The sequence below is a fragment of the Colias eurytheme genome, chromosome 15 (genome assembly GCF_061535395.1).
Source record: "Colias eurytheme isolate Ceu_HAF_F1 chromosome 15, ilColEury1 Martin Lab GWU primary, whole genome shotgun sequence".
In the NCBI taxonomy this organism is placed as follows: Eukaryota; Metazoa; Arthropoda; class Insecta; order Lepidoptera; family Pieridae; genus Colias; species Colias eurytheme.
The window spans coordinates 10,713,580-10,739,257 of NC_142994.1; the positions used below are offsets into that span (position 1 = coordinate 10,713,580).

The following is a 25,678-nucleotide window of genomic DNA, read 5'->3' on the forward strand; positions in this document are numbered from 1 at the left end:
TTTATGATTTAAGTATAAATGCATTTCAGTAACACGTGGAAGTTTTATTTTTGTATTCTATTAATATAGATAGATAGATATAAATAGACTGAAGAGGGCATACTTGGGGCGACCGCGACCCCTGGGCCGACGGCCGGTTGGACGACCTAGGTATCGCTGGCGCGATCGAGTAGAGGCGGACCTGCGCGTGCTACGAGCCAATAATAATTGGCAAGAGACCGCTCAGGACCGGGGAAGATGGAGAGTTCTCGTCTCAGAGGCCAAGACCCACTTTGGGGTTTCAGCGCCAGAGGAGTAAGTGAGTAAGTAAGTATTCTATTAATAAGTAAAATAGATAAAAATGGACTAATGCAAGTTTTTATAGGATAATATAAAGGATAATTTCCAAGGTTTTGAAAAAATGTGATTGATATTTTTATTTTATAAAAATGTTATGGGTGCTTAGACTTAAGTACAAATAAAAATAAAATAAAAATATTTTCACCAAAAAGTAAAAATAAGATAGTTATTAGAATAAAGTTACACAGGCTGTTGATTCAGAATACTAGAACAATATTATTAACTCCACAAAAATATAAGAATGTGGATATAACAAAATAATATTTCATTATTACCAAATCTTCGATAAACACGCGAAATAATATTTAATGAAAAAGATAAAGTAAAGGAATACGTTATTTTAGGCATCCCTTTATTGTTATGAGACATCCTTGGCGGTCCATAATTTGAATCTATCATCGATACACGTGTAAAAGTACCTACTTGTTTTTATATTAAAATAAAGTAGGTACTTATTTGAAAATAATTCATACAAATAGTACATTATAATTATGCAAGGATAACAGCTGTTAGAAATACATTTTTTGTAGTTCAAAACTTTCATTTAAAAGTTTAGGAAACTTTGAAGTAGGTAAATAAAAAACAAAACGTTTTTTTGGTAGTTGATTCAATAATAATTAGTTTTTATATTACATTGTATTCTAATTGAAATTCTCAGAACCAAAAGGTATGGGCTACCTTTTTTTTTAAAGTGGGGAAATCTTCCAAAGATACCCACGTTTTTTTATCTCAAATGCGTAGTATGTGAAAATTTACTTTGGTACTAAATTTTTCATATCTCACATTGAAATCTAGACCGTATCATATCTTCAATTTCAAGGCATTCCACAGGCTTGAGCGCAATTTCTACACAAATGAGGGTAGTCTTTTTAAACGGTATCTAGCTCTAAATCTCAGGCCATGATGCGTAAATAAGGTTTAAGGGGATTAAATCAAGATCGAATTCAGATTTCATCTGCAATTTCAACGAATCTAAATGTTAATTATACTGTGTATGCTTTTATAAGAAGCTGAAATTTTTACGATTTTTCATTTGTAAGCAAAAATCGTAAAAAAGTTATTATCTGTGCCCCGCTGTTTCAACTGCCGACAAATATGTTTGACTCTGAGTCTTCCACTATTTTTGTTCTTAATTGGTACCGTCAAATGTGGCTACTTGACCTTTACTTGGCAACTTGACCACACCTTCCGTTTAACAACAAAATATCAAATTTTGTCGAATTGAAAGCAAATTGACCTAACGTATCGATGTTGGTAGGTTTTTAAAATATTAATTGGCAACATATTTTAATTTTAAAGCGGTAACGCTGTTGGTTCTCGCAATATAACGATTCGAAGTGTGACTGTGACTAAGGATCTTTTGCCGGTGTCAGTATTATTATGTTTGTAGAGCTTAAACTGCACATCTCAGGTGAGTACAGTTTTGATATGTTGTGTAATAAACCCTAGAGATTGATTTTACAGTGGGAACTATCCAACTTTAGGCTCATCTGTCGAAATATTTGCTTGGGCATTGATGCCTCAGGTTAGGTCAAGTTGCCATTGACCGCTGCGTGGCAACTTGACCTACGCCTAGGGTTGACACAAAAAATAACGTGACTGCATTTTTTCCTTTTTTTATCTGTTTCGAGTTTTGCATAGTAAAATCAATAAATTTGCTGCAAATTTCGGACAATCCAGATACTTATACTCTCTTTGATGACAACGATTTAGCATATTTCTAATGAAAAAGAAATGTTTCCTTACCTATTAATAAATACCTATAAGTATTAAGTAATATACATATACATATGTATTAAATTTAGTTTAATAAATAAATAGTTCATTAAAATTTGTGTCTTGTTTTTGACAACCCTATCCGACATGTAATGCTTTGTATGAAATCATTACAAATCCCGTGGCAACTTGACCAGGAAGCCAGAGCCTAACAGTTTATTGTAAAGCTTCGGGCTGCAATATTTAAAAAGTCGAAGAATTAAAAAGTAATAGCAACTTAGCCTAAAACAAGAATGTTAAGCATCTACCTATGAAAACTGATGTGCAAGGTCAAGATACCACATCAGTGTCAACTTGACCTGTATTACGTTTATTTGTAAATAATGTCAGATTCAATATATTTTAAAGAAATACCTAGTAAAAGTGAATGATGAAATCATTCATGACATGAACAAATCATAAAATGTTAATAAAAATTTAATATAAATAAGTTAGCTAAGAAAAAGTAAAAAAATGTGGTCAAGTAGCCACATTTGACCGGTACTGCTGTTGTCATAAGCGCATACAGACAGACTGACAGATAAAAAGCATTAGTGTAGATTTTTATTATTTAGATTTTAAATCGAAAATTTATTATTTGTTACTTAGTATTTTCTTTTGTTTGATTTTATACGAGCATAAGGGTACCTATACAATATACATTTAAAACATAAAAAATCTTATTTGTTACATTTTTAAGCATGCATGCCTTTGAATATTATATTTCATAGAGATTTGAATGCTCTTGCTGTTTTATTTCACGAAAATAAAAGATGAAATATTGAAATATGGCGTGTAAAAAGGGGCTGTAGCCTGATGAAATATGCAGTGCAAACGTAAGCAGCACGCAGACAATCTTTGCAAACATTTAAATGTTGCTGCTAGAAGCTATTTAGCTCTGAAGTAAAAATTACATTTTTACGGTAACTTAGGAGTGTATTTTATGTGTTATTTCATCACAAGATGAATGTCTGAGATTGGTTTACATTTATTTTTTAAAAGCAATACGTTGAATAGTGGAATTCGTCGTCCATGTTATTGATTAAATTTATCTAATAAATTAGGGTATTAGTAACGAAACCCATAAATTATTAACTTAAATTGTATTTAACAAATAGTTTAAAATAAGTTTCCCCAAAAGAATTATATAATATTATTATTCCGAATTCATTTTTAACATTCGTGTAGTTTCATTGATAACACTTCATATATTATTTTTATTTTTTTTTTTATTCAACAAATAAAATTTTACTTACTAGGAAAATAGCCCACTTATTTCATTAATAAAAATTATATTATATATAAAAATTATATTATATTATTAGGAAAATAGCCAATTTATTAAATCGTTTGCTAAATACCCATCGAGTTGACACCACTCGCTTGAAGCCGTCGAAACAATTCAGACCGCGCTCATTCCGAGATAATTGTTATTACAAGGGTTCATTATATTCCACCAAAGTATTGTTTAATTCGTTGATTAAGCTTGTATTTGAAAACATAATGGTACAAATTGGTTGGACTGAATTGTAAACAATTAACGGAAGGGAAATGAGTTAGTTGATCGAATAAACAACGTTTACATCGTATCAAAATACATATAGCGTCGTCGTTTCAGCCGTGGGACGTCCACTGCTGGACAAAGGCCTCCCTCAGGGTTTTCCACCACGACCGGTCACCGGCGGCCTGCATCCAGCGGCTCCCGACATATAGCGTACAATGTATAAATGTGTCTATTTATTGTCGGATAGTTTTATTTATACTGCAATGGTAACCATTTCATTGAAGTAAAGAAGATGAGTAGAGGCCTTAAATTACGTACAAAATTACAAACAAATCACTACATAGTATAAAACAAAGTCGCTTTCTCCGTCCCTATGTCCCTATGTCCGTTCGTGTGCTTAAATCTTTAAAACTACGCAACGGATTTTGATGCGGTTTTTTTAATAGATAAAGTGATTCAAGAGGAAGGTGATAGTATATCATTTATTAGGTTTTAGACAAAGCGGGCGAAGCCGCGGGCGGTAAGCTAGTATAATAAGTATATTCGCTGTATGATGTTTGACTGTATGCAAAAATAGATTTTTTGAATCTCTTCCTTCCCCGGATTTTTCAAAGACTTATTGTCAATCCTTCGCTACGAATTTGTTTTGATTTCTCACGTGAAACTAAATTAATAGTATTAAAGAGAAAAATATCGCATTGTTTAATATCTTTATTTGCTATAAAAAACTGCATAGAATAGAAGCTGATCCCATTACGAGTAAAAAGTTTATCTTCATGCATTGAAAATGAGATACCACTGGGAATCCGTAATTTCATTTCAAATACTTTTAAAGCACAGTTAATGGCTATTTTAATTTATTATTATTGTCTTAGTGTTATCTTTATCTTTCTGACTTGATAGCATATACATTTTTCAAATTGAAATTCAAATTCAAATTATATTTATTTGCAAGAATGTAGTTACAAATTATAGATGTTTTAATTACAATATTATATGGCTAATACATTCTACCCATTGATTGGGTGTGCAAATATTAAAAAAGATAGTTGATAAATCTAATTATTACATTACATTTAATAAATGCATAAAAGATTATTATTTCTAAAACGACTTAAAGGTTTTTCATTTTATATTAACTGAACAGATATTTCTGCATATGCTGATATAAATAGATAGTAAGCATTATTAATGATTTTATAATGGACTTGTCAGAAGCACATGCCTGGCAATACGATAAGCATAAACGTTCGTGTTTTGATGCTTATCAATTAAGCACGCTTGGCTAAACATATTCGGATGCAACCAACAATATATCTTAATTTTCTTTTACAAAATACACTGTTAATACCGTAAAGCACAGAAATTTTATAACAATATTGTATACGAATTAATATAGTGTTTGTAGTCGTAGCTACTGCTACGAAACGGCTCGATCGATTTCTATAATTTTTTTTGAGATATATTTCGTAATATTGAAACACTTGGTATTAGGATTAGCAGTAATTACTGTTAGCAAAATAGAATTCATTTCAGCTAGTAGTTTTATGAAAAAAAACCAGCATTAAGTATATCTATATAAGTTATAGAGCCTTCTTGCAATCTTATAAAGAAATAAAAATAATACAGGAAAAGCGAGCCATTTGCAACAGAACTGCAATTTTTATACAGTCATTTATTTAAGGAACAGTTGGCGATAATGATACGTTTTATTATAAAATTCTTAAGTATCGGAACTATGATTTATATAGAGTTTTATTAAAATATTTAAAAATTAATCGCGTCAAAATGTAATTAATGCACGTAAAATGCATTAATCATATAGAACAGTACGTAGTTTAAACCAAAATGCTATAATATTATGTTTGCGTATGAGATAACAAATATATTCAAATGTATTCACAATCGCCAACACACTATTTATTTAAGAAAAAACGCGATTGCCACATCTGCTGTCTATCTTTCTTATTTATAATGCAATATGTATACTTAGGGTGCTTTTCGACCACTTACGTGGGAGGATGTGTAGCAAGGAATGTGTATATAAGAACCAAACATATCGCTTCATTTAGTTTGAAGTTTGAAGCGATACTATTTGGTTATTTATAAACACATTCCTCGCACAATATTGGTGGAAAAGCGCCCTTACTATCCAAATCTTTTGTGGCCATAAATTTATTCGCACAAGAATCATACACGAACATGCATATAATACTATATTACACGCATAAACAGTAAAACCATAGCAATCCCTTCCTGCTATAAGCGATTCATATCACGCAAACCATATACGCATGAATCGTCTTTTACGAAGGAAAGGATAATTCTATGTAAGTTTCGAAAGCGACTTTTTATACTACAAATAACAAAGAATAAATGTAATCTATCAAATATGATACAATACTTCGCGGGTCTACATCAATCTTGCCTAGGACGTAGCTTTTTAATCATAGATTTACTAAGTACTCAAAAAGAAAGAATATTATAACAAATAGAGATAGTTGTGTGATTAATCTTGTATCAAAACTTCGTGGAGTTTTTTCCACGACAGGTTTTAGTTTAGTTGAATAGAGAACTAATGGTGGAAAATATTGATTACTAGCTGTGCCCCGTGGTTTTACCCGCAGTGCTTATTAGCGTGATGATATTTAGCCTTTCTCAATAAATGGGCTATCTAACACCGAAATAATTTTTCAAATTCGGACCAGTTGTCCCTGAAATTAGCGCGTTCAAACAAATAAACAAACAAACTCTTCAGCTTATATAATATATAGATAATTAATATGTATAAGATGCTATTGAGATTTTTAGTTTTAACAATTGTTTTACTGACCTTATAATGTAAATATTTAAATGCCATACCTAACTTACTCAATACTATAATTTTAGGTGTGTGTCTTCGCTCGCTCGGCATTAATACAAATTGCTTAGTGGTATTCCTGGCTGTGCTAGGTTTCTGTGGCCAATTTAATCCAGATGAATTCAGTATTTGTTTATTGCTAACGTAACATGATGAATCTAAATATATTTATTTATAATGCAGGTCGTTTAAGACTGCAGGTTTTTTTGCTTCTCCTTTATCTTTCCGAAGTACCTAGTATATTTAATATTCCAAGTTATAGAGTCAAGATAAATATGTTAAGTTTTACACGAAAGAGTAAGAAACACCCATCGATCAATCGTCGTACTTTAGTCAGAAAGAGGATATTAAAGTGAAAATTTTAAGTCATATATTTTAAAACATAGATGAAAGATGTTATTTTGTAAAATGTTAAACTGCTTTTTTGTCCTCGTTTAAAACAAATGTTACACATGTTAGGAGACAAAGACATTTGTGGCGTTGCTCTGCTGGGGGAGATCATTAAAAAAGAGAAGATTATAAGTTATATTAGTTGTTTAAAAAAAAATAATAATCATAAATCTTTTTTTCCCATGTGGATGAATATGGGCGGTGGACTCGCTTACGATCAGGCACTCCACAAGCAAGCCACAGTCGGTAAAAATCCGGCATAACCCTCGGCTCCTTCCCCGGGGGCCGTGGGTATCTATGCAAGATTTCCCCACTTAAAAAAGGCACTCCACAAGCCCGTTTGCCCACTCTTATACTTCCATAAAAATCGACAAAATATCATGTCTTTTTATCCTCCAAAATTTCTATACATTTTCTAATTACATTCCCTCATTCAACGCGATCATTAAAAGTATTACAAATTTCACATCACTAACAATAGTTGCACAAACTCTGTTTCGAGGAAACTCATTGAAAATTTCATCGGTTGTTTTAAAGTTTCAAGTTCCTATTGTGAGAAAAAACTTGTTGGTTTAAAGTACACAGAACGGGAATTGCAAGGCATTCGGATTATTCTAACAACAGTAGTTGATTTTTTTTCTATGGGCATTGAATTCAAAGGATTTGTTCGAGAACATAGCCCATAGGCTTTTGTAATAATAATTGTAGATTTCCGTTGTTTATGGGAAATACTTTTATAGCCTGTATAAAGTCTTTCTTTATTGAGTAACGATCAATAAGTGGAATAATATTCGTCTAAATTATACCTAAAACGTTAACAAAATAATATTTGAATAATCTATACTAATATTATAAAGCTGAAGAGTTTGTTTGTTTGTTTGTTTGTTTGAACGCGCTAATCTCGGGAACTACTGGTCCGATTTGAAAAATTCTTTCGGTGTTAGATAGCCCATTTATCGAGGAAGGTTATAGGCTATATATCATCGCGCTACGACCAACAGGGGTGGAGCCACGGGGGTGAAACTGCGCGGAGCAGCTAGTTGATAATAATCATCAAAAAAAATGTCACTTATATAGGTACTATTACTTATAAATGAAGATGAGCAATATTCGAAGTAGCGACTTTATGAGATACCGTCACGCAAATGTGAGGTTTTTAGTCACAATATCAAATAAAAATTATACACGCTCGAGTAAAATTATGAAGTATTATGAATAAAAAACCGGCCAAGTGCGAGTCGGGCTCGCGCACAAAGGGTTCCGTAGCAGCAAATATAATAAATTACAGTTAAATCAACCTATCTCAAAAACTATAAGAGATACTTTGATCAAACCAAAAATCGTTGAAAGAGTTAATTAGCATGCATCACCTCTATTTTTTTTAGAATTTTATACCCCGTAGTTATAAAAATAGAGGGGGGGGGACATACTTTTTACGACTTTGAGAGCTGATATCTCAAAAACCGTTCACTTTAAGAAAAATGTTTTTTAGAAAACTTTATATCATTTTAAAAGACCTTTCCATTGATACCCCACACGGGTATGTACATCGAAAAAAAAAATTTCATCCCTCAGTTACATGTATGGGGGGCCCCACCCCCAATTCTTTTTTTTACTATTTAGTGTCATATTTTTGTAGCGGTTCATACAACACATATTCCCATCAAATTTCATCACTGTAGTACTTATAGTTTCCGAGTAAATCGGCTGTGACAGACGGACAGACGGACAGACGGACAGACGGACATGACGAAACTATAAGGGTTCCGTTTTTGCCATTTTGGCTACGGAACCCTAAAAAGTAATGGCTTGTTACCTTTATGACTCTACTATACCTACTATATTTAATGGCCCTTTTCCAAGCTTTGGCCCTTTACCGTGACATGCGAATTACTGCCATATTTAACTAAACACGGCGGTTTTACGACCACAGACTAAATAAAGCAGTATGTAATTGCCACCAAATTACTTGTCAACGGTTGTTATAGCTAGTTACACAGCGGAAAAGCGTTATTGGATTCCAGAGCATAAGGAAGTTTTGCTTTTTATAGTTTGACTAGATTTAAGGAGAAAAATGGATGAAGCATTTTCTCACTTGGAGTACATTATCCATTGAATTTAAAAGTAATATTTCAGTTTTTATCACTAATTAGGGCCTTACTGAGATGAAACTATTGTACTTAACGCATTTTCTACGTGTGCCTTCATTCTCTATCTTACCCGAATACGACATACCTACGACGAATTTATAACATTCTTAAATTAAACTATACAATTGCTATTAAGCTTTGTAAGTGCCATTTTTAAACCGCACTCATTATTAAAACCAGTGCCTCATACTCGCAATATAACAAGACTATATTAATAATTTAAAAACATACCATTTCCTCTCATAGGCTGTAACGTAGACACGATCAGTATAGGTGAATTCAACGCCAGAGACAGCAGCCAGACCGTAGCAATCATCTTGTACGCGTGACATTGGGTCTGCCACTTTCTGGATTCAAGTGGTCTGCATATCGCGAAGTATCTCTCTAGAGAAATGGCGACTAGTGTCCATACGTCCACGGAAACTGAAACCGCTGTAAAGGAAAAAATATTTTAATATTGTGTGGGATTAAAATAAGTATTAAAGTTTATTTGTTACTTCTTGTACAAAAGGTCTGACTGAAATAAACATGATTATTGATTTGTATAAATGGCATTTCAATCAAAATTCAAATTCAAAATAGTTTATTTGGAATAAAAGGGCATTTGAGTCTGCAAGACAACCTTTAGGCAAATATGTAACTATTTTTTTAAGATTATTTTTTTTTATATAGATGTGTGTAGTTATGTAGTGTATGGTAGTTCAGTAATAATCATTAGAGTAGGTACTCAGTACAATAATAATTATAATGTCAAGGAAAATTAACTAAATTTGTTTTACCAATAGCCAAATAACTGGAAATACAAGCTGTCCTAGAATATTTTGTACACTGAATTTAATTAAAAATGTACGAGTGCAGATCGCCCTTAAGCCTCAGCATCAACAGAGTCGAATATTCTCGAATGTAAAACAAAGTTTCAATTCCATCAGTGTCATTTCTATACCATTTGGAATATTGGCGTGGCTTGAAAGAATAAATCAAATTGTGGCGGTTCAAAATATTCTTTGTAGGATCAAGTTGAGAAAATATGTAAGAATATTCAAGGTAACGTTAGATATTTTCTGTCTCTAAATAGCAGAAAGCACAAACAATTTTGAAAATTTTAGTTGAAAAAGCAACATTACTCCAAAAAGATGATAATATAAGTAGAAAGATTTTCATTCCTGGTCAGCACAAGCATAGCCTTGAAGAACGTCTACGTTTTAATTGGGGGATATTTTTTGAATATTTATAAGCCAAGTGTCCTAAGACATTCTACAATACAAAGAACAGAATCATTGTGTTATCAAACAATTATAGAATTATCAATAGGTATATCATATTATACCTAAATGTCATTCGTAATTTATAACTCGTAAGTATACCCGTTGAAGAAAGAAAGCACACAATAAAATACAGAAAAAATCGAAAAAAGAGCTTGTGTAGTATAAATTGCTATTCCATGTCAGAATGACCAAATTTCAGCTTAATTCATTCCGATTTTCAGTGCAAGAGCTTCAAAACTTCACAGCCATTCAAAAAACATTCAATTTACAATGCCAAAGCGGGCTTAAAAAATCCAAGGCTTATTGAAAATCCCAATTACTTAAGGAAATGAGATGAAGCTTTGTTCAATCAACAGCTAAGTCCTTAAGATTTTAATCATTTCAAAGTCATTCATGAATTAAATGTATTTTTGATTAATCATCTTAATGGTTGCTTCCGCGAATTGTGTGAAAAGCTGGTAATTAGCAAGCCATCAATTAACATTAAAACAATCATTATTGTCCATGTTGTCTTGCTTTTTGGCGAATATTATGGCAATTAAATACCTTTTAGCAGATTTATAACACTGATTGTTATCTTGACTAATATAATATTTTAAAGCTGAAGTTTGTTTGCTTGAGCGCGCTTATCTCAGGGAACACGGGTCCGATTTGAAAAATGATTACACTGTTAGATAGTCTATTTATCGAGGAAGGCTATAGACCACTATGATAATAGCATCATTAATCACGCTTAGACCAATACGAGCGAAGCAATTCGAATTAAACCGAGGAGCACAGCTAGTTAAGCAAGGCTAACCTCATCTTGTATCAATTATGTTTCTTCGTTTTCAAATTATGTATGGATGACCAAAAGCTGTAATATCTTAAGTGTAGGGATGGATAGAAATCGAGTACCAATCTACTTAGCAAAACTAACATTGTCTGGGATTCAATTAGGCTTTGTTGAAAGTGTAAACTATAGTTACCAGGCTTAATTGAGTTTCTTATTTATTGAAGGATTTTCGTCAAATATCAACTATGTAGTTTGCTTGGTAATTAAGTAGTTTGAACAGATTTCTATAGGGTTAAGGGCGATTTCGATCATGGACAATATTATTTACGAGATAGCCTTAAAATGTAGTTAATTAACCAAATACAATAATTTGAATCTTTATTTTATTAACGAAAGTTAGATCGAACAACTGCCCCATAGGAAATAAATAAAACTAGAAAAACCTTACATAACGTATACCAAAGAACCATCTAAAATTTCGTCAATCATTAATATCATCTATCACGAATACGGAAAATTTATTTCTTATATAAAATTGTGCCTACCTTCAATAAATCTTGGAACCTTTGCTTTATTCATTCCGTAAAACTCAATACGAATATAAATCATGTCGATTCACATCTGGATCGCGTTTGCCTGAATGTTTCCGATTTTCCGATATATAATACATTAAGATCGAGTAAGAATATTGTAATACTTATAAATTTCTTCTTAGTAACTCACGAGCAACGTGATAAGTTTAGCAAATCCTTTTGAGTGACAAAAATTGAATATGTTCAATTTTTTTAAGCTATTGCATAGCTTCTATCGCGGGCCTTGAGCGCGAGGACCGAATCGTGAAATTCCGTAACGAAAAAACCTCACGCTCCGCACTTCGACGGGCTCGGAGGTGTGGCTTGAAGGCATGCTATGCAATCGCTTTACCGCGCTTTATTTTCGCATTTATAATATTAGTAGGGATTTTGATAGCCAACGAATTGCGGTTAAGCTTTTAAACCATTTAAACCGCATGAAATCGATTTTCATCTAATATTCTCCTCAATAATTAATGAAGACTAATTAATAAACTGATTGATTATGAGAACGCAAATCGTTTACATTTAATAATTGATTAAGAATTAATTGATCTCGATTTCGATACTTTATCTACATAAGGTTTTATATTTTAATCAATACACATAATATTATTATTATAACTTGTTACTTCTACAAACTTTATATATTTGTTTTAAGTTATATAAAATAAATACATATATTATTTAATTAATAAACCAACTCGTACTCGTACTCGTACAAAAGAAATTTTCAATAATATACGGTTACAATATGCCTTTCCATACAAAACAAGAGAGTATTGTCTATGATAAACATATTGATGACAAACATGGCCGATCAGAAGAGCCTTATTTAGAACGTGCTTCCAGACTCGGTCTCAAATCGATTATATCCAAATCGATACTGGTATTATTGGAAAATTGCATTTTTAACGTGACCTTTGCAATAGATTACAGCCAATAGCTTATTAATATTTCAAACTAGAACCGCTGAAAGACGCGATTTAATTTGAGCTTCCAAACTTGCGCTTGCACGTGCGGCAAATTTAATATTAAATTTTCTATCCATTTTCGATGCCTAGATGTCACGCTATTTTTTTCATATCACGATTGTGGTAGCGCAGACAATGAAATTAAATTTATTGTTTCGATTTATTAGTAAAAAGCGTCCAAGAAATGTCTTCTGAAAAAAATATGACAATTTTTTTTGACGAATTTTGAAAGCAGGAGGTTGTTCTTAATTCGTCCCTTATATAATTGAATTGAATTAGGTAAAAAGATTGTCAATGAAAATGATTTCTTCTTAATACCGTGAAATGTATAACCTTGGTTGGGAAGCAATATAATTTACACTTAGTATGCAATTTCACATAATTCTTGATTAAACCTTCAGCTTCTCTTTATTAAAATTAACTAAAACTAAATTAAACCTGACTGACGTATACGCTCATTGAATTAATACGTCATAATACTATACACTTTGACGTTAAATAACGTGAATTGTTCGTAAGTTTGTATTACTACGGTTGCGTTTCATGTGGTTTCATATTGTGTTTCAGCAGCAAATAAAATAATAATAAATTGGACTGGCCGGTTGGCTTGGTTGGTAGTGACCCTGCCTTCCAAGCCACTGGTCGTGGGTTCGATTCCCACCCGGGGCAAATATTTGTGTGATGAACAAAGATGTTTGGTCTGTCTTAATTATCTATATAAGTATTTATTTAAAATTATATATGTAGATATGTTTATCAGCCATCTGGCATCGATAACACAAGCCAAAGCTTAGTATGGGATCAGATCGTGCCGTTTGTGAATATAGTCCCGAAATATTTATTTATTTAATATAACAACACTATAATATAAATTATAAACTAAAAAGTATGCAAATAATCTCATTCATTAAACATATTATTCAGATTACAAGACTTACTTTACAGAAAAATACAGATTTTGTAAATTAATGTCATCATTTACGTACCTATAATAATGTTGACCAGAATAAAATATTATAATGATAATAAAATTTAAAAAATAAATTTGGAATTGTTACTAACATAGATATAAAATCTACTATCTAGGTATTAGTACCTAGATAGTAGATTTAACGATTACCTAGAATCGGGATACATGGCGATGTACCTACTGTCTACGCCCTATACCCCACCTAGGGGCCTTAGGATATTAAGTAAGTAAGTAGTACTAACATAGGTTTAAGAATGTTGTTACTAATAAGTGGACCAATGATGTTTCAATGAATAAATGAATTATTATAAAGTAGCCATAACACCACACACCGCCACAGCAAATGCGTAAGTATACGATGGAAGTATTTGACGTTCAACAAGCACTTCATCCTTTAATAACTTGCTAATTAATACTTAATAACCCGTCAAAATATAAAGCATTTTGCTTATAAAGTTATCAGGGAAAATTTCATATATACAATGTTAAAAATTTGCCCGCATGTAAGTGATCTCTTCCGTACAGTGTCGAGTTTTATCTTTGTGGATTCATTATAATATAATATTTTGGGTTTCACTAAAATTTAAAAAGGTAAATGTAACAATAATTTGGTAACGTTGATTTCAAATGTTATTAGCAGACATTTTGTGTTTTGTTTATTTTATTATTACTTACCGTTTTTTCTAAATCAATTAAAAAAAATCTACTTCTTTGGCCAATCTTTAACACTTAAACTCAGTACCACTAAGTGCAATATAACTAATCTTGGCTTAAAACATTTGTATCTAATGCGCTATAATAATTTACTATTGGTAAAGAAGTTAAAATATTTGCTGTGCTTACAAGTAACTTAAAGATATACAATTATGTACCTGATACTCTTGTTAACAAGAGACACTACCAAATAAAAATATATTATGAAATTAAATATATTTGATACATTTTTGAACCTCGAAACCTGTTTTAGATGAAAAGGCAGAAATTCTCGACATCACAAATTTAATAGTAAATGTAACAAAAACAATAGGACGAAACTAATTATAATAAAGCCAGAATAAATTATACCATTCTTATTTATTCTAAAATGTTGAAGTTAAACTAAGATAAAAAAAAAGATTTGTATGAAAAATTATAAAAATAAATGATCACATTTACTTCGAAAAACTATTAGCATTCAAACTTTCTTTATTTAACTGTTTTTTCATGAAGATAATTCTTTATTTCGGGATGAAAAAAGGTACAGGTTATTTTAAAGCTGATGAGTTTGTTTGTTTGTTTGAACGCGCTAATCAAAGAAACTACTGGTCCGATTTGAAAAATTCTTTCGGCGTTAGATAGTCCATTTATCGAGGAAGGCTATAATAGTATAATATTTCTTCACGCTAAGACCAACAGGAGCGGATTACAGCTAGCTACGTATACACAGATAAACACAATAAATTATTTGTTAAACGTAGAATGTCTACTTCTAGTAAGTCTTGATAGATCACATGGAATTTTCTCGTACATTTTACGTAAAAGTAACAAATTGGGGAACGAACTGGGGTTGATTGATAAAGGTAAGGTCGCGGTTTCGAATCCCGCCAAACCACATTTTCGTTTTCATTTAAATATCCTACTTTAAAACAAGGAACGCCGTTCATATTCACTTTTAAGAACAGAGAGAATAATATTTATGTGGTGTATCTATTCATGATAAGATAAACCTATATCGGAACTACCGGTAAATTCCTAGTTTACGGGTTCCAAGAAAACCTTTAGCAAAAGGTGTTTAATGTAAACTTATATTATAAAGCTGAAGAGTTTGTTTGTTTGAACCCGCTAATCTCATGAACTACTGGTCCGATTTGAAAAATTCTTTCGGTGTTAGATAGCACATTTATCGAGGAAGGCTATAGGCTATATCACCACACTAAGACCAACAGGAGCGGAGCAATGCGGGTGAAACCAAAAAGTCACTAGCTGTGCTACGAATAGTAACTTATCTTCTTATATATATAAAAATGAATCGCAAAATGTGTTGGTAAGCGCATAACTCGAGAACTGAACCGATTTCGATAATTCTTTTTTTATTATATTCCTTGAAGTACGAGGATGGTTTTTATGTAGAGAAAACGTAAATATGTACCACGGGCGAAGCCGGGGCGGACCGCTAGTAAAATATAAAGACACACACGTAGGTATTTGTATATGTAATAAGTATCAGAAACTCGCTACACTTCAGAATAAAGCATTATAAAAAGTTTCAAGCTAATTAATTGAATGGGAACATTATACAGATACGTATATAATATCGTAAGGAAACACGTATTGTTTACAAACAGTACTTGATACGTGGAGTTTACTACGCGTTGATCTTAAAGAACAAACAACAAAGTTTGATATTTTCCTCTCACTTTTCCGTATATATTTTACAATTACAAAATATATTGGATTTTGTTATTTATGACATAAATTGTTGATGTAATAAATATATTTGTTAATTTAAAAGAAGTGAGACGTAGCATCTTGCAGTGCTCAAGAGATATTGAATACTCATACAATCGAAATGATATTTAACTAGAAGCTGATATCTATAGAGTAACATAGGGAGGAACTTTAGATAGTTTCACTGTTTGTTTTGGAAGCATACAGATCGAAAGCTGCCGGACGGAACTGCTTCTAAATCCAGTATAAATGTACATTATTCCTAAGTGAGGCTTCGGTTTTGCTCTCGAATCAACCCGGACACAATGTGGTTTATAGATAATTATGAACTAATTAAAATTTAATGAATTGCATGAAATATTAAATATACCAATACCTTTAATAATTGTAAACAGATTTATTCGCTAACAATTCGAAATATAACTCGCCTATTATGTAATTGGTGAACGTTATATTTTATCAATTGGCTACTACAATATGTCACGAACGCAATTATTCACTGAGACGAATTATTCACAGAAAACGAGATCACGAAAAGAATCGTCCATTCTCACTTCTTGGAAGTTTTAATATTGAGAGTAAAATTCTAAAGACTAGACTTCACAAAGAGCGTATAGCATTTTAAAACTTTAATGTTTTCTATGAGCTTACGACGCTCTTCTCCTTATAAATTCTGTTTATCAAGGAACAGTTTTATACCATTAACGATAGACGTTAATAATGCAAAACTAGCCACAAATGAACATTAATGACCTCTAATTAAAACGTATAGCTATAGAGAATTGCTTGAAATTATCGTCCGGATATTTAAACGTTTGTGTGGTCTTCGCTAATAAATTGTTCTTTGAATATCAAAGGTAGATTTACATGGGAAATTGTTCTTTATCAGCATTAACAGGATATTTTAAAGACTAATTATCTTTATATTTTTAATAATAAATATTCTGTGATGTAACCACATTGTTGACGTGTACACAAAGTAGGATATTTTATTTGTGCGCTATTTGCATAAGGGCCGATTTTTCAATGCTTGGATAAAACTTATTCGTCGATTAATGTATAAAACTACCATTTTAAAAACGTATTCTAATTGCCCGTATTTGACAGTTAACGTGACATTTTAATATTATGGTGTAATACTTTATTGGTCGGATAAGTTTTATCCAAGCATTGAAAAATCGGCCCTAAATCAAAGATCCTACTTTGTTACTGATTACAATGTTACAACCACCCATGTGATAAATACATAAATTAAAATCAAATTACTATCTGTCTTTGAGTTGCATATATAATAATATGTATTATCCGATCCTATAAAATTATTTTTGACCAACTTCTTTTCTGTTCGAAAGAGGATTAAATACGTTTACTGAAAATTTCTAATCACGTTGGGGTCACCAATGTAGAGTAGTTCTGCTGCCCCCAAGGTTGCCCAAATAATAACGCCTTTACTTTAATCACTTTTAATCCTTTTTTACAATATGTGTTGTTTAAGCTAGCCGTTATGCACTACTGAATAATAATTCTATAATAAATGTAGAAAGCGTCGGGGAAACAATGTGGACGCACACATATACAAAAAGCTCGATCAGCGAATTGCATATATGTGTCCCTACATCCAAAAATCTTGAATTGGATTAACCAGATTAGCGTGATCTACAAAGTTAAATAAAACTTCAAACCCAATTACTCGACAGAAAAGCTGTAAACGAGAAGATAATGCAATTAAAAGTGTTATTAATGTTTTGTAATAAAACGGTTTATAACCTTCAGAGTTATCCATAAATTAATCCGCATACAATATTCTTTTATGTTTCATTTCACAATATTACCTAATGTTTCGTAATCCGATTTATTAATGTTTCCCATAAATTATTCTGTACCCAACATTATTTTATGTCCCATTCCAGAAAATACTCTATAGAATAAATGTTTATAGATCAAGTATTAGAGGACTGGGTATTAATTTACGATACATTCATATTCAGAAAGGCAAATGACTTTGGGGAAAAGCTGAGTCAACGTGATTGAAGGAATATTTTTACAATTTCCCCGTAGACTAAAGTCTTATTTGTGGAGTGACCAAATTATAGACGAACTCTCGTATTGAAATTGAAACATTAGGGTGCATTTCAACCAAAGATGTGTGGGGATGCGTAGCGAGGGAAGTGTTTTTATAGAACCAATAGAATCGCTTCATTTACCTAGCCTCACTCACAGCTCTGATGAAAACGACTCAGTGGTGCTAGGTTTTGCGCATACGAAGCAAGCGAGGGCTGTTTGCGAGGTACTCATATTATATTCGTTAGTTCTTTAATTTTGAGCAAAAGAAGTCATTTCACAGCTTCGCAACGAATACTCGCACCACAAATTTTCCTCGTACAACTTTTGTGGAAACACGCACATTTAGACAGCTAGACATCCTAGCACGACAGATTTTTCTCTCACATTATTAGTGGAAAATCACCCTTACTGATTCAGTTAAAATTCATCACAAAGGGGAACTAACGACCTAATTGTAGAGCTGAGTATCTGGTCTCGTTGGAGCGTAGCTTTGGTACCCATTAACAGAATGCAGTGTGTTTGATTTAGCAGAGCATTCCTCAATGCTTTATGTATCACTTGTATACGCTTGGGAATTGCTTCATTCCTCTACATGTGTGTTGTTTTAGTACCGTTTAGTTACAACCAATAAAACACCTACACCTTTGCCGAATATTTCCGCATTGAAATTATCTTGCTTTATCTGCCAAAATCGTACTTCTTTATTTCGATTTAGCAATAGATCATTATAATATTTATTTAATACACTAAAACATATGTATAATTTAAGACTTATTGCATAAGGGAATGTCAGAGAAACATTAATTGTTCATCTGCGTAATGTCCATTTGGTTCCCCTGATGTAATTATGACAAATTATTATGATAGGCTCTAGACGATATATTATTATTTCCTTGAGCGAAATATTAGATTAAATAGTTAAATAGTAAATTACCTTTTACATATTATGTGATACTTTGATGAAAGGATATCTGTAACGCTAAGCAGTTCCACATTAACTATTCTATATGAGAACATTATTAAGGATTGTATAATCAAATAATAACTGTAATTAGTTGGAATTAATATTATAAATATGAAAGTAACGTAACGTAAGACCTTTTAATGGATTAAGCTGAAATATCGTAGCGACGTAGCTCAGAGATTATGTATGAAACGCTTTAGCTCTTACATTTTTAAGCTATTGCATAGCTTCTATCGCGGGCCTTGAGCGCGGGGACCGAATTCAGAAATTGCGCAACGAAAAACCTCACGTTCCCCACTCCGACGGGCGCGGAGGTGTGGCTTGAAGGCATAGCATGCAATAGCTTTACCGCGGCAGTCCCCGAGTCCCACCGGCCTTTTTTTGAGACAGAAACTATTCTATTTCTTACGAAGAGGTCTACAAATTCTTACCTTGCAAAAAAGGTATCAACTTGCACAGTGTAGCGCCGAATAAGAATCTTCTATAAATCTGCCCAACCAAGGTGAAAGGCAGGCAAAATACGCCCAGCAGGAAATCCGATATTGCCTGAAATATAATGTAATGTTAGTTATATGGTAGACTAGCTTACCGCCCGCGGCTTTGTTTGCGTAGTTAAGGAAATTTCTATGGGAATTATATGTTGCACCTCTATAAAATTAGTGTCACTGTCTAGCCTTCTATCTGCAGACACAAACGTTATACCATACCATAAAATTGTTCTGTTGCTACGCGAAAGAAGGAGAAACAAACACTTTCGCAGTAAGCATATAATAAGACGTAGATATGTATGATCTTCAGAAAGGAAACTATTAGGCCATATAAAAGAGTTAAGCATGCTAATTGGATAACAGCAGTAGGCTTATCCCACATCTTTAGAGGTTACCAATTATATTACACCATACATAGTAATTTAGTACTTACTTATATAAAACTGCTATAAAGATTTAAAAAATCTTCTAGACTAGCTTTAGTAAAAGGAAAACACACATATTTCCCGTGGGATTATCCTGTGTGTTCAGGTTCATCAGTTTTTGCGTGAAGGAGTAACAAACAAACAATCAAACATAAAAACTTTCGCATTTAATTAGTTGGATTTATTCTCGGGCGAAGGCGAGGCAAGTAGCTCGTTTTATCTAAATTGTAATTATATTCTATCGATCTGATTGACCTGTTGAGGAAAATTAAAAGCAATATTGAGTGCCTACTACGGCACTCAATATTGCTTTTAATTTTCCTCAACAGGCACGAACATGATCTGTACAAGAACTTCACTTATCAACGCCCGGCCCATAATATAAGAAAAGTGAAAGATTTCAGTTTTGGTGTTTTTAATGGATAAATACACATTAAAAGCACTTACTACAAAGTACAAGCAGAAAGTAGGAAAATACATATTATTATATATAACAATAACATATTTCCACAATCTTAAGTCAAAATAGTTTGGAAAATCCAAAAGTGCACGCCTCATATTTTTTTTTAATAATTATTTATTAATTACTATTTTTGTTTATTTAATAACAATTAAACCACATCGAATCAGACCCTGAAAAATGAAAGGGTTCTATTCCTGAGCATACTCAAGCGTAAGAGAAAAAAAAAAAGACTCGATTAGTAAAGTATTTCGGTCGCTATCGTGTTAACAAGAAAAAGGATCCGCACATACAGACACACGGACGTCCAAGACAGAACTTTTTTAAACTGTTTTTTAACTAGTTTAAATAACAAAAATGACATCAAAAATATCATGAACGTTAAAAATAGTGTTTTTTCTTAATATGTGTGTGTATGTATTATCTTACAAGTGCAATGTATGATACATAAAGACATTTTAAGTTTGAAAAATCAGATGTTTTGCGCGAAGTGACAGTAGTACCCACCTCAACGCTTCGCTTATGAGGCGTGCAAAAATACAAATAAACATAAGTTATAACAGAACATAGGTTAAAATTATCTTTTGCAATCTGGTAGAGCCATATACTAGAAAAAAGAAAAGTAAAATATTTTGAATATGAAAACCTTCATGGGTGAAGGGGTCGGTAAGGAATTTGGTTGTAAATTTATATTTTAAGGACAGTTTATGTTATATTGAAACAGTTTTCGTTGTACATATTAAACGTCCAAGAAAAACCTTGAAAATGTTTAACATAGTTTAGCTGAATTTCACAACTTGGACTTAATAAAACTAAGTTATTCAAATTGACTTTCAAGATGGCAAAATAATGACAATATATTTTGTACTACGATTAATTTTATAGAGTTTGAAAATGTCTAAAATGTAATTGCACCTAACCTATATGAGTAATATTTGGTTTGATTTGATTATTTATTCTATGAATCGAAAAATCAAGGTAATTTGCTCTATCTATATCTAGATTATGTGATTACTTTATTTAACTAGTCTAGGTCAAATAAAATTACTTAACATTATAAAATAGACTTAATGATTGAGTTGCATGACAGAAAACATTTTAATTGCTGCTTTTAGTGATATGACTTTACGTACAGTGACTTAAAACCTAACTTTTAAGGTTACTTATCTGTCTATATGTTGGTCTATTGATCTAACCATATTTAGATAATAAAATTTAATCAAAATATATTTATTTTCACAAAAAAAAAGACTTACTTATTTAAACATTTATGCCTTGTGTTTATAACCGCGGACAATAAATACCTTGAGAAAAAAATGTTCGTCAAATTTCATCGAAATCGGTGCTGTAGTTTAGCGTTGAAAGCGCAATAGACAGTCGCATTAAAAAATATTATAGTATGGATAGCTATATGAATGGGGAAGTATAAAATTGATTGCTTTTAAAAATTACAGTCACGTCTTATCGTTACAAGGAAATAAAAAAGAATGATTTTGGCAGATCACAAAAGGTATTTCAACACCGGAGAATGCCCTTTTCTATTGCTCTTTTGGGAGAAAAAATATGTACAGAAAATTATTTGATATTCTATACATGTTGGTTCTATCTCGACAGTTGTCTGAAATCTGTGATGTTTTTGTACTGGCTTTTTCTATCCTACAATTTGTACGCCTTGTAATATGGCATGTGGGGCGATTGTATCAATATTTATGTAAGACTGTTTCTTATATAACATCTAATAACAGCTAGAGCTACTTTACACACATCAAAGGCAAATTGGACGAAGTAATTTTCACTATAATTATGTCAGTCATGCTGATATTTCGTATCGTCATTGAATTAACTATCAACTAATATGGGTAATATGTATTTATTTGAAATATACAGAATATTATCATTGTTACTATAAAATGATGAACATTATCAAATTAAGCCTGCTTCATTGAAGAACCATGTAGCATTCTGTTGGTGAAAGAATTATTTTCAAGACCGGTTAGTAAAAAAGTGTATTCGGGGCTTATTTCGTTTAAATAATAAATCTTTCATCTATACTGTATCGATTATAATATAAGACATTTTCATATTTAAAATCTTTCTCTCTTTCTTTTACAATAAGTTTTTTTGTAGAATCTAAACAAGAAAAAGTATATATATAAAAAGCATATACTATATTTTTTTCTCTGCCATATTACATAGTACTTACCAAATTCAACAGATACACATTCGTCACAGTCCGCATCCGTCTATTGCTCGTCAGGGTTGCTATCACCAAGCAATTGCCAGATATCGACAGCAGAAAAATCAAGAAATATGGCGGCAAAACGAACCGCCATTCATACGCGTTTGACACGTTCTTATTTCGCACTGCGATCACCGATGACACGCTAGAAGTGACGTCACGCATCAGGAGCGAACTTATGTTGAATAGAAGCGTTATGTTCGGCTCCATTTTGATCTGGAACAAAAAATAAGATTAGGCAGCTGTTTAATCTAAGTTAGGAAAAATATTGGACATTTGAGTACAGCGAGTACCTACAGCGCTATCTATGTAGTACAAACGAAGTAAATACTCTGGAGCAGAGACATTTTGCAAAATGTAGTAATTTCGAAAATTTCCCATTTCAGGACGTTTTTCTTTAATAAACGTATAAATATATTATTATGAATTAACTCGTCATAAATTATTGATATGATACTCAAGGCTTTACGAGGCTTAAATATTTTGTAGCCATCATAATAATTAAAAAAAGTCTAATACATATAATATGTTGTTATAGAAGGATCTCTAACACCCTCGTTAGTCGTTGTCTGTCAGACACGAATTTAAAAGCTTTTAAAACGTGACTGCAGTGCTCGAGTAAACTAACAGTAACCTCGTGTCTACGCCCACGAGAGATCATCTTGGTATATACGCATAATATCCCTAAAAATATCTAGCATAGTTTCATTATGGCTATAAAATCTATATAATATGAGAGAGAAGCGTGTCAAAAATTAATCGAGTTTTTTGCGGAGGTTAGCCAGAATCCTTAAATTTTATTTTAGGTCATAACTTATTAGTTTTGCTAAACATTCAATTATTTCATCATAAGGCATTCAATTTTTTCTATTTTTATACTAATTAAGGTACTTATGTGTCCATCATAGCCTAGCGGTCCACTTACGATTAGCGCGTTAAGTTTATTTAACAACAAAGTTTATTTTGTATTAGTTGTGCCCCGCGGTTTTACCCGCATTGCTCCGCTCCTATAGGTCTTAGCAAGATGATATTATATAGCCTATACCTTTCCTGGATAAATGGGCTGTGTAACACCGAAAGAATTTCAAATCGGACCAGTAGTTCCTAAGATTAGTGCGTTCAAACAAAATTCTTCATAGATTATTATTTAGTACTAGAATGTCCATAAAATAAATTTGTTTTTTTTTATTCACCCACATTTCACCATCCTTAAAATGATGGTAATTTCCTGATACGATCCAATTCCGGACAAAGCTTAAAGGAAATTTGTAGGAAATTCAACGTCTTTTAATTTTATACGTATTTGATCAAATATAATAAACTAGCGGTCCGCCCCCGCTTCGCCCGTAGTACATATTTCGCAATAAAAAGTAGCCTATGTCCTTTCTCGGGTATCAAAATATCTCCATACCAAATTTCATGCAAATTGGTTCAGTAGCTTAGGCGTGATTGAGTAACAGACAGACAGACAGAGTTACTTTCGCATTTATAATATTAAATAATATGGATTATGAACGTTTGAACTTCGCAAATATTCCGTTGCTTGAGGCACAGGATTTATTACCTTTTTCATGGATAAGGCGCTTTTATTTACAAAACAAAAGGAATAAAGTTAAGACGGAAGTTTTCTTTTAAACTTGTTCATTAGCGGGGTTTAATTATTATTGAACGGTGTTCAATCGGTGTTATCACTTTTTAAAAATGCAGCATAATGTAGCAGAGGTATTATAAGAATTTACTTTGAAATATTTTACTTAGAACTTTTTACGCAGTTAAAAACATTTTACACGTAGACTCCTTTTTATAGTGTGAGCGTTGAACCGAAAGGTTGATCTCTGGAGAAAAATAAAATAGAGTCTAAGTTTGACAAATAAAAGTTTACCTGCAAGCTATAATAGGTAATATGTTGTACATTGTATAAGTCTCAGTATAAGTACATTAACTATATCAAATGTCTGTTTACTTTAAAACGAAAGCATAGAACTTCGCTTTTTATTAGGTATGTAGTAGGTAAGACTAATATTTATTTTATTTTATCTATTATTGTAAACCGAATTATTTATTCTCATAATCATCATTTATTTAAATCGTCATTATTTGATATTTTTTTAAGCTATTGCATAGCTTCTATCGCGGGCCTTGAGCGCGCGGACCGAATCCAGAAATTTAGTGACGAAAAACCTCACGCTCCCCACTCCGACGGGCGCGGAGGTGTGGCTTGAAGGCATAGCATGCAATAGCTTTACCGTGGCAGTCCCCGAGTGCCCACGTATTTTTTTTTGGTTTATTATTTAAGAAAGTGTGTGATATTAAATATATTTGATTTTGCAAAACTTATTGGCCCTTGTTCCTTTATTTCGTGACTCTTTTTCATACTACAATCACCAAAGTTATTGTAATTGAACCGTACGCAAAAAAAGCTTATTCCTAATATGTGGAGAAATTGTTTTGATGCAGTTTTAAATTTATTATGTGTTTTATTTCAGTTAGTTCACAAAGTAAAAGGTTACGTACACGTGTTCAAATCTTTTTATTTTCAATAAAAGTAGACTATTCCATACAAAATACCAATACCAAATTGGCAAAATAACGATGACATTTTTATATAATAATATAATGGCTTCTTCCTGATCATTTGATTAGTTCCCAGTGAGTAGGCACAGATTATCTACCCACCTGAAGATATGAAGAATGAAATCTAAAGGGACTTAACAATTGGCTTAAATAACCAATTTTCATCTTACATAAGATTCACAATTTCCGATCAGAAAGATTTTTTGGGAACAAATATTAACAAAGGTTAAGCTTATCACAATTATACATTTGCTATATTCTGAAGAATCAGTGAAAAAATGTCATAACAAATGTTATGAAGCTATTTTTAATTTGGTGCGTAATAGACCGGGAGATATTGACACAAAATTTCGAGTCATTTGTAACAGGATGGCGGTTCTACAGGGGTCTTAGTACGCAATGACAAAAAGAAAAATGATGGTGTGAACGCTGGTACCGGTGGCTTAGTCGCGTGGGCGTTAGTCGAACTCGTCGGAAAAATAG

The 25,678-nt window shown here is 32.1% G+C and overlaps 1 protein-coding gene across 1 annotated transcript in view; it reads right to left on the minus strand.

The window, feature by feature from the left end:
• LOC149902564 (cholecystokinin receptor-like) overlaps window positions 1-22,831 on the minus strand; it is a 78,463-nt gene extending 55,632 nt beyond the window's left edge. Inside the window, exons 1-3 of the mRNA XM_090110501.1 lie at window positions 22,586-22,831; window positions 19,441-19,555; window positions 9,230-9,430 (exon numbers count right to left, since the gene is read on the minus strand). Of these exons, the coding sequence (XP_089966627.1) occupies window positions 9,230-9,430; window positions 19,441-19,555; window positions 22,586-22,831 (562 nt within the window). The remainder of the gene's footprint in view (window positions 1-9,229; window positions 9,431-19,440; window positions 19,556-22,585) is intronic.
• Window positions 22,832-25,678: the final 2,847 nt, after the last annotated feature.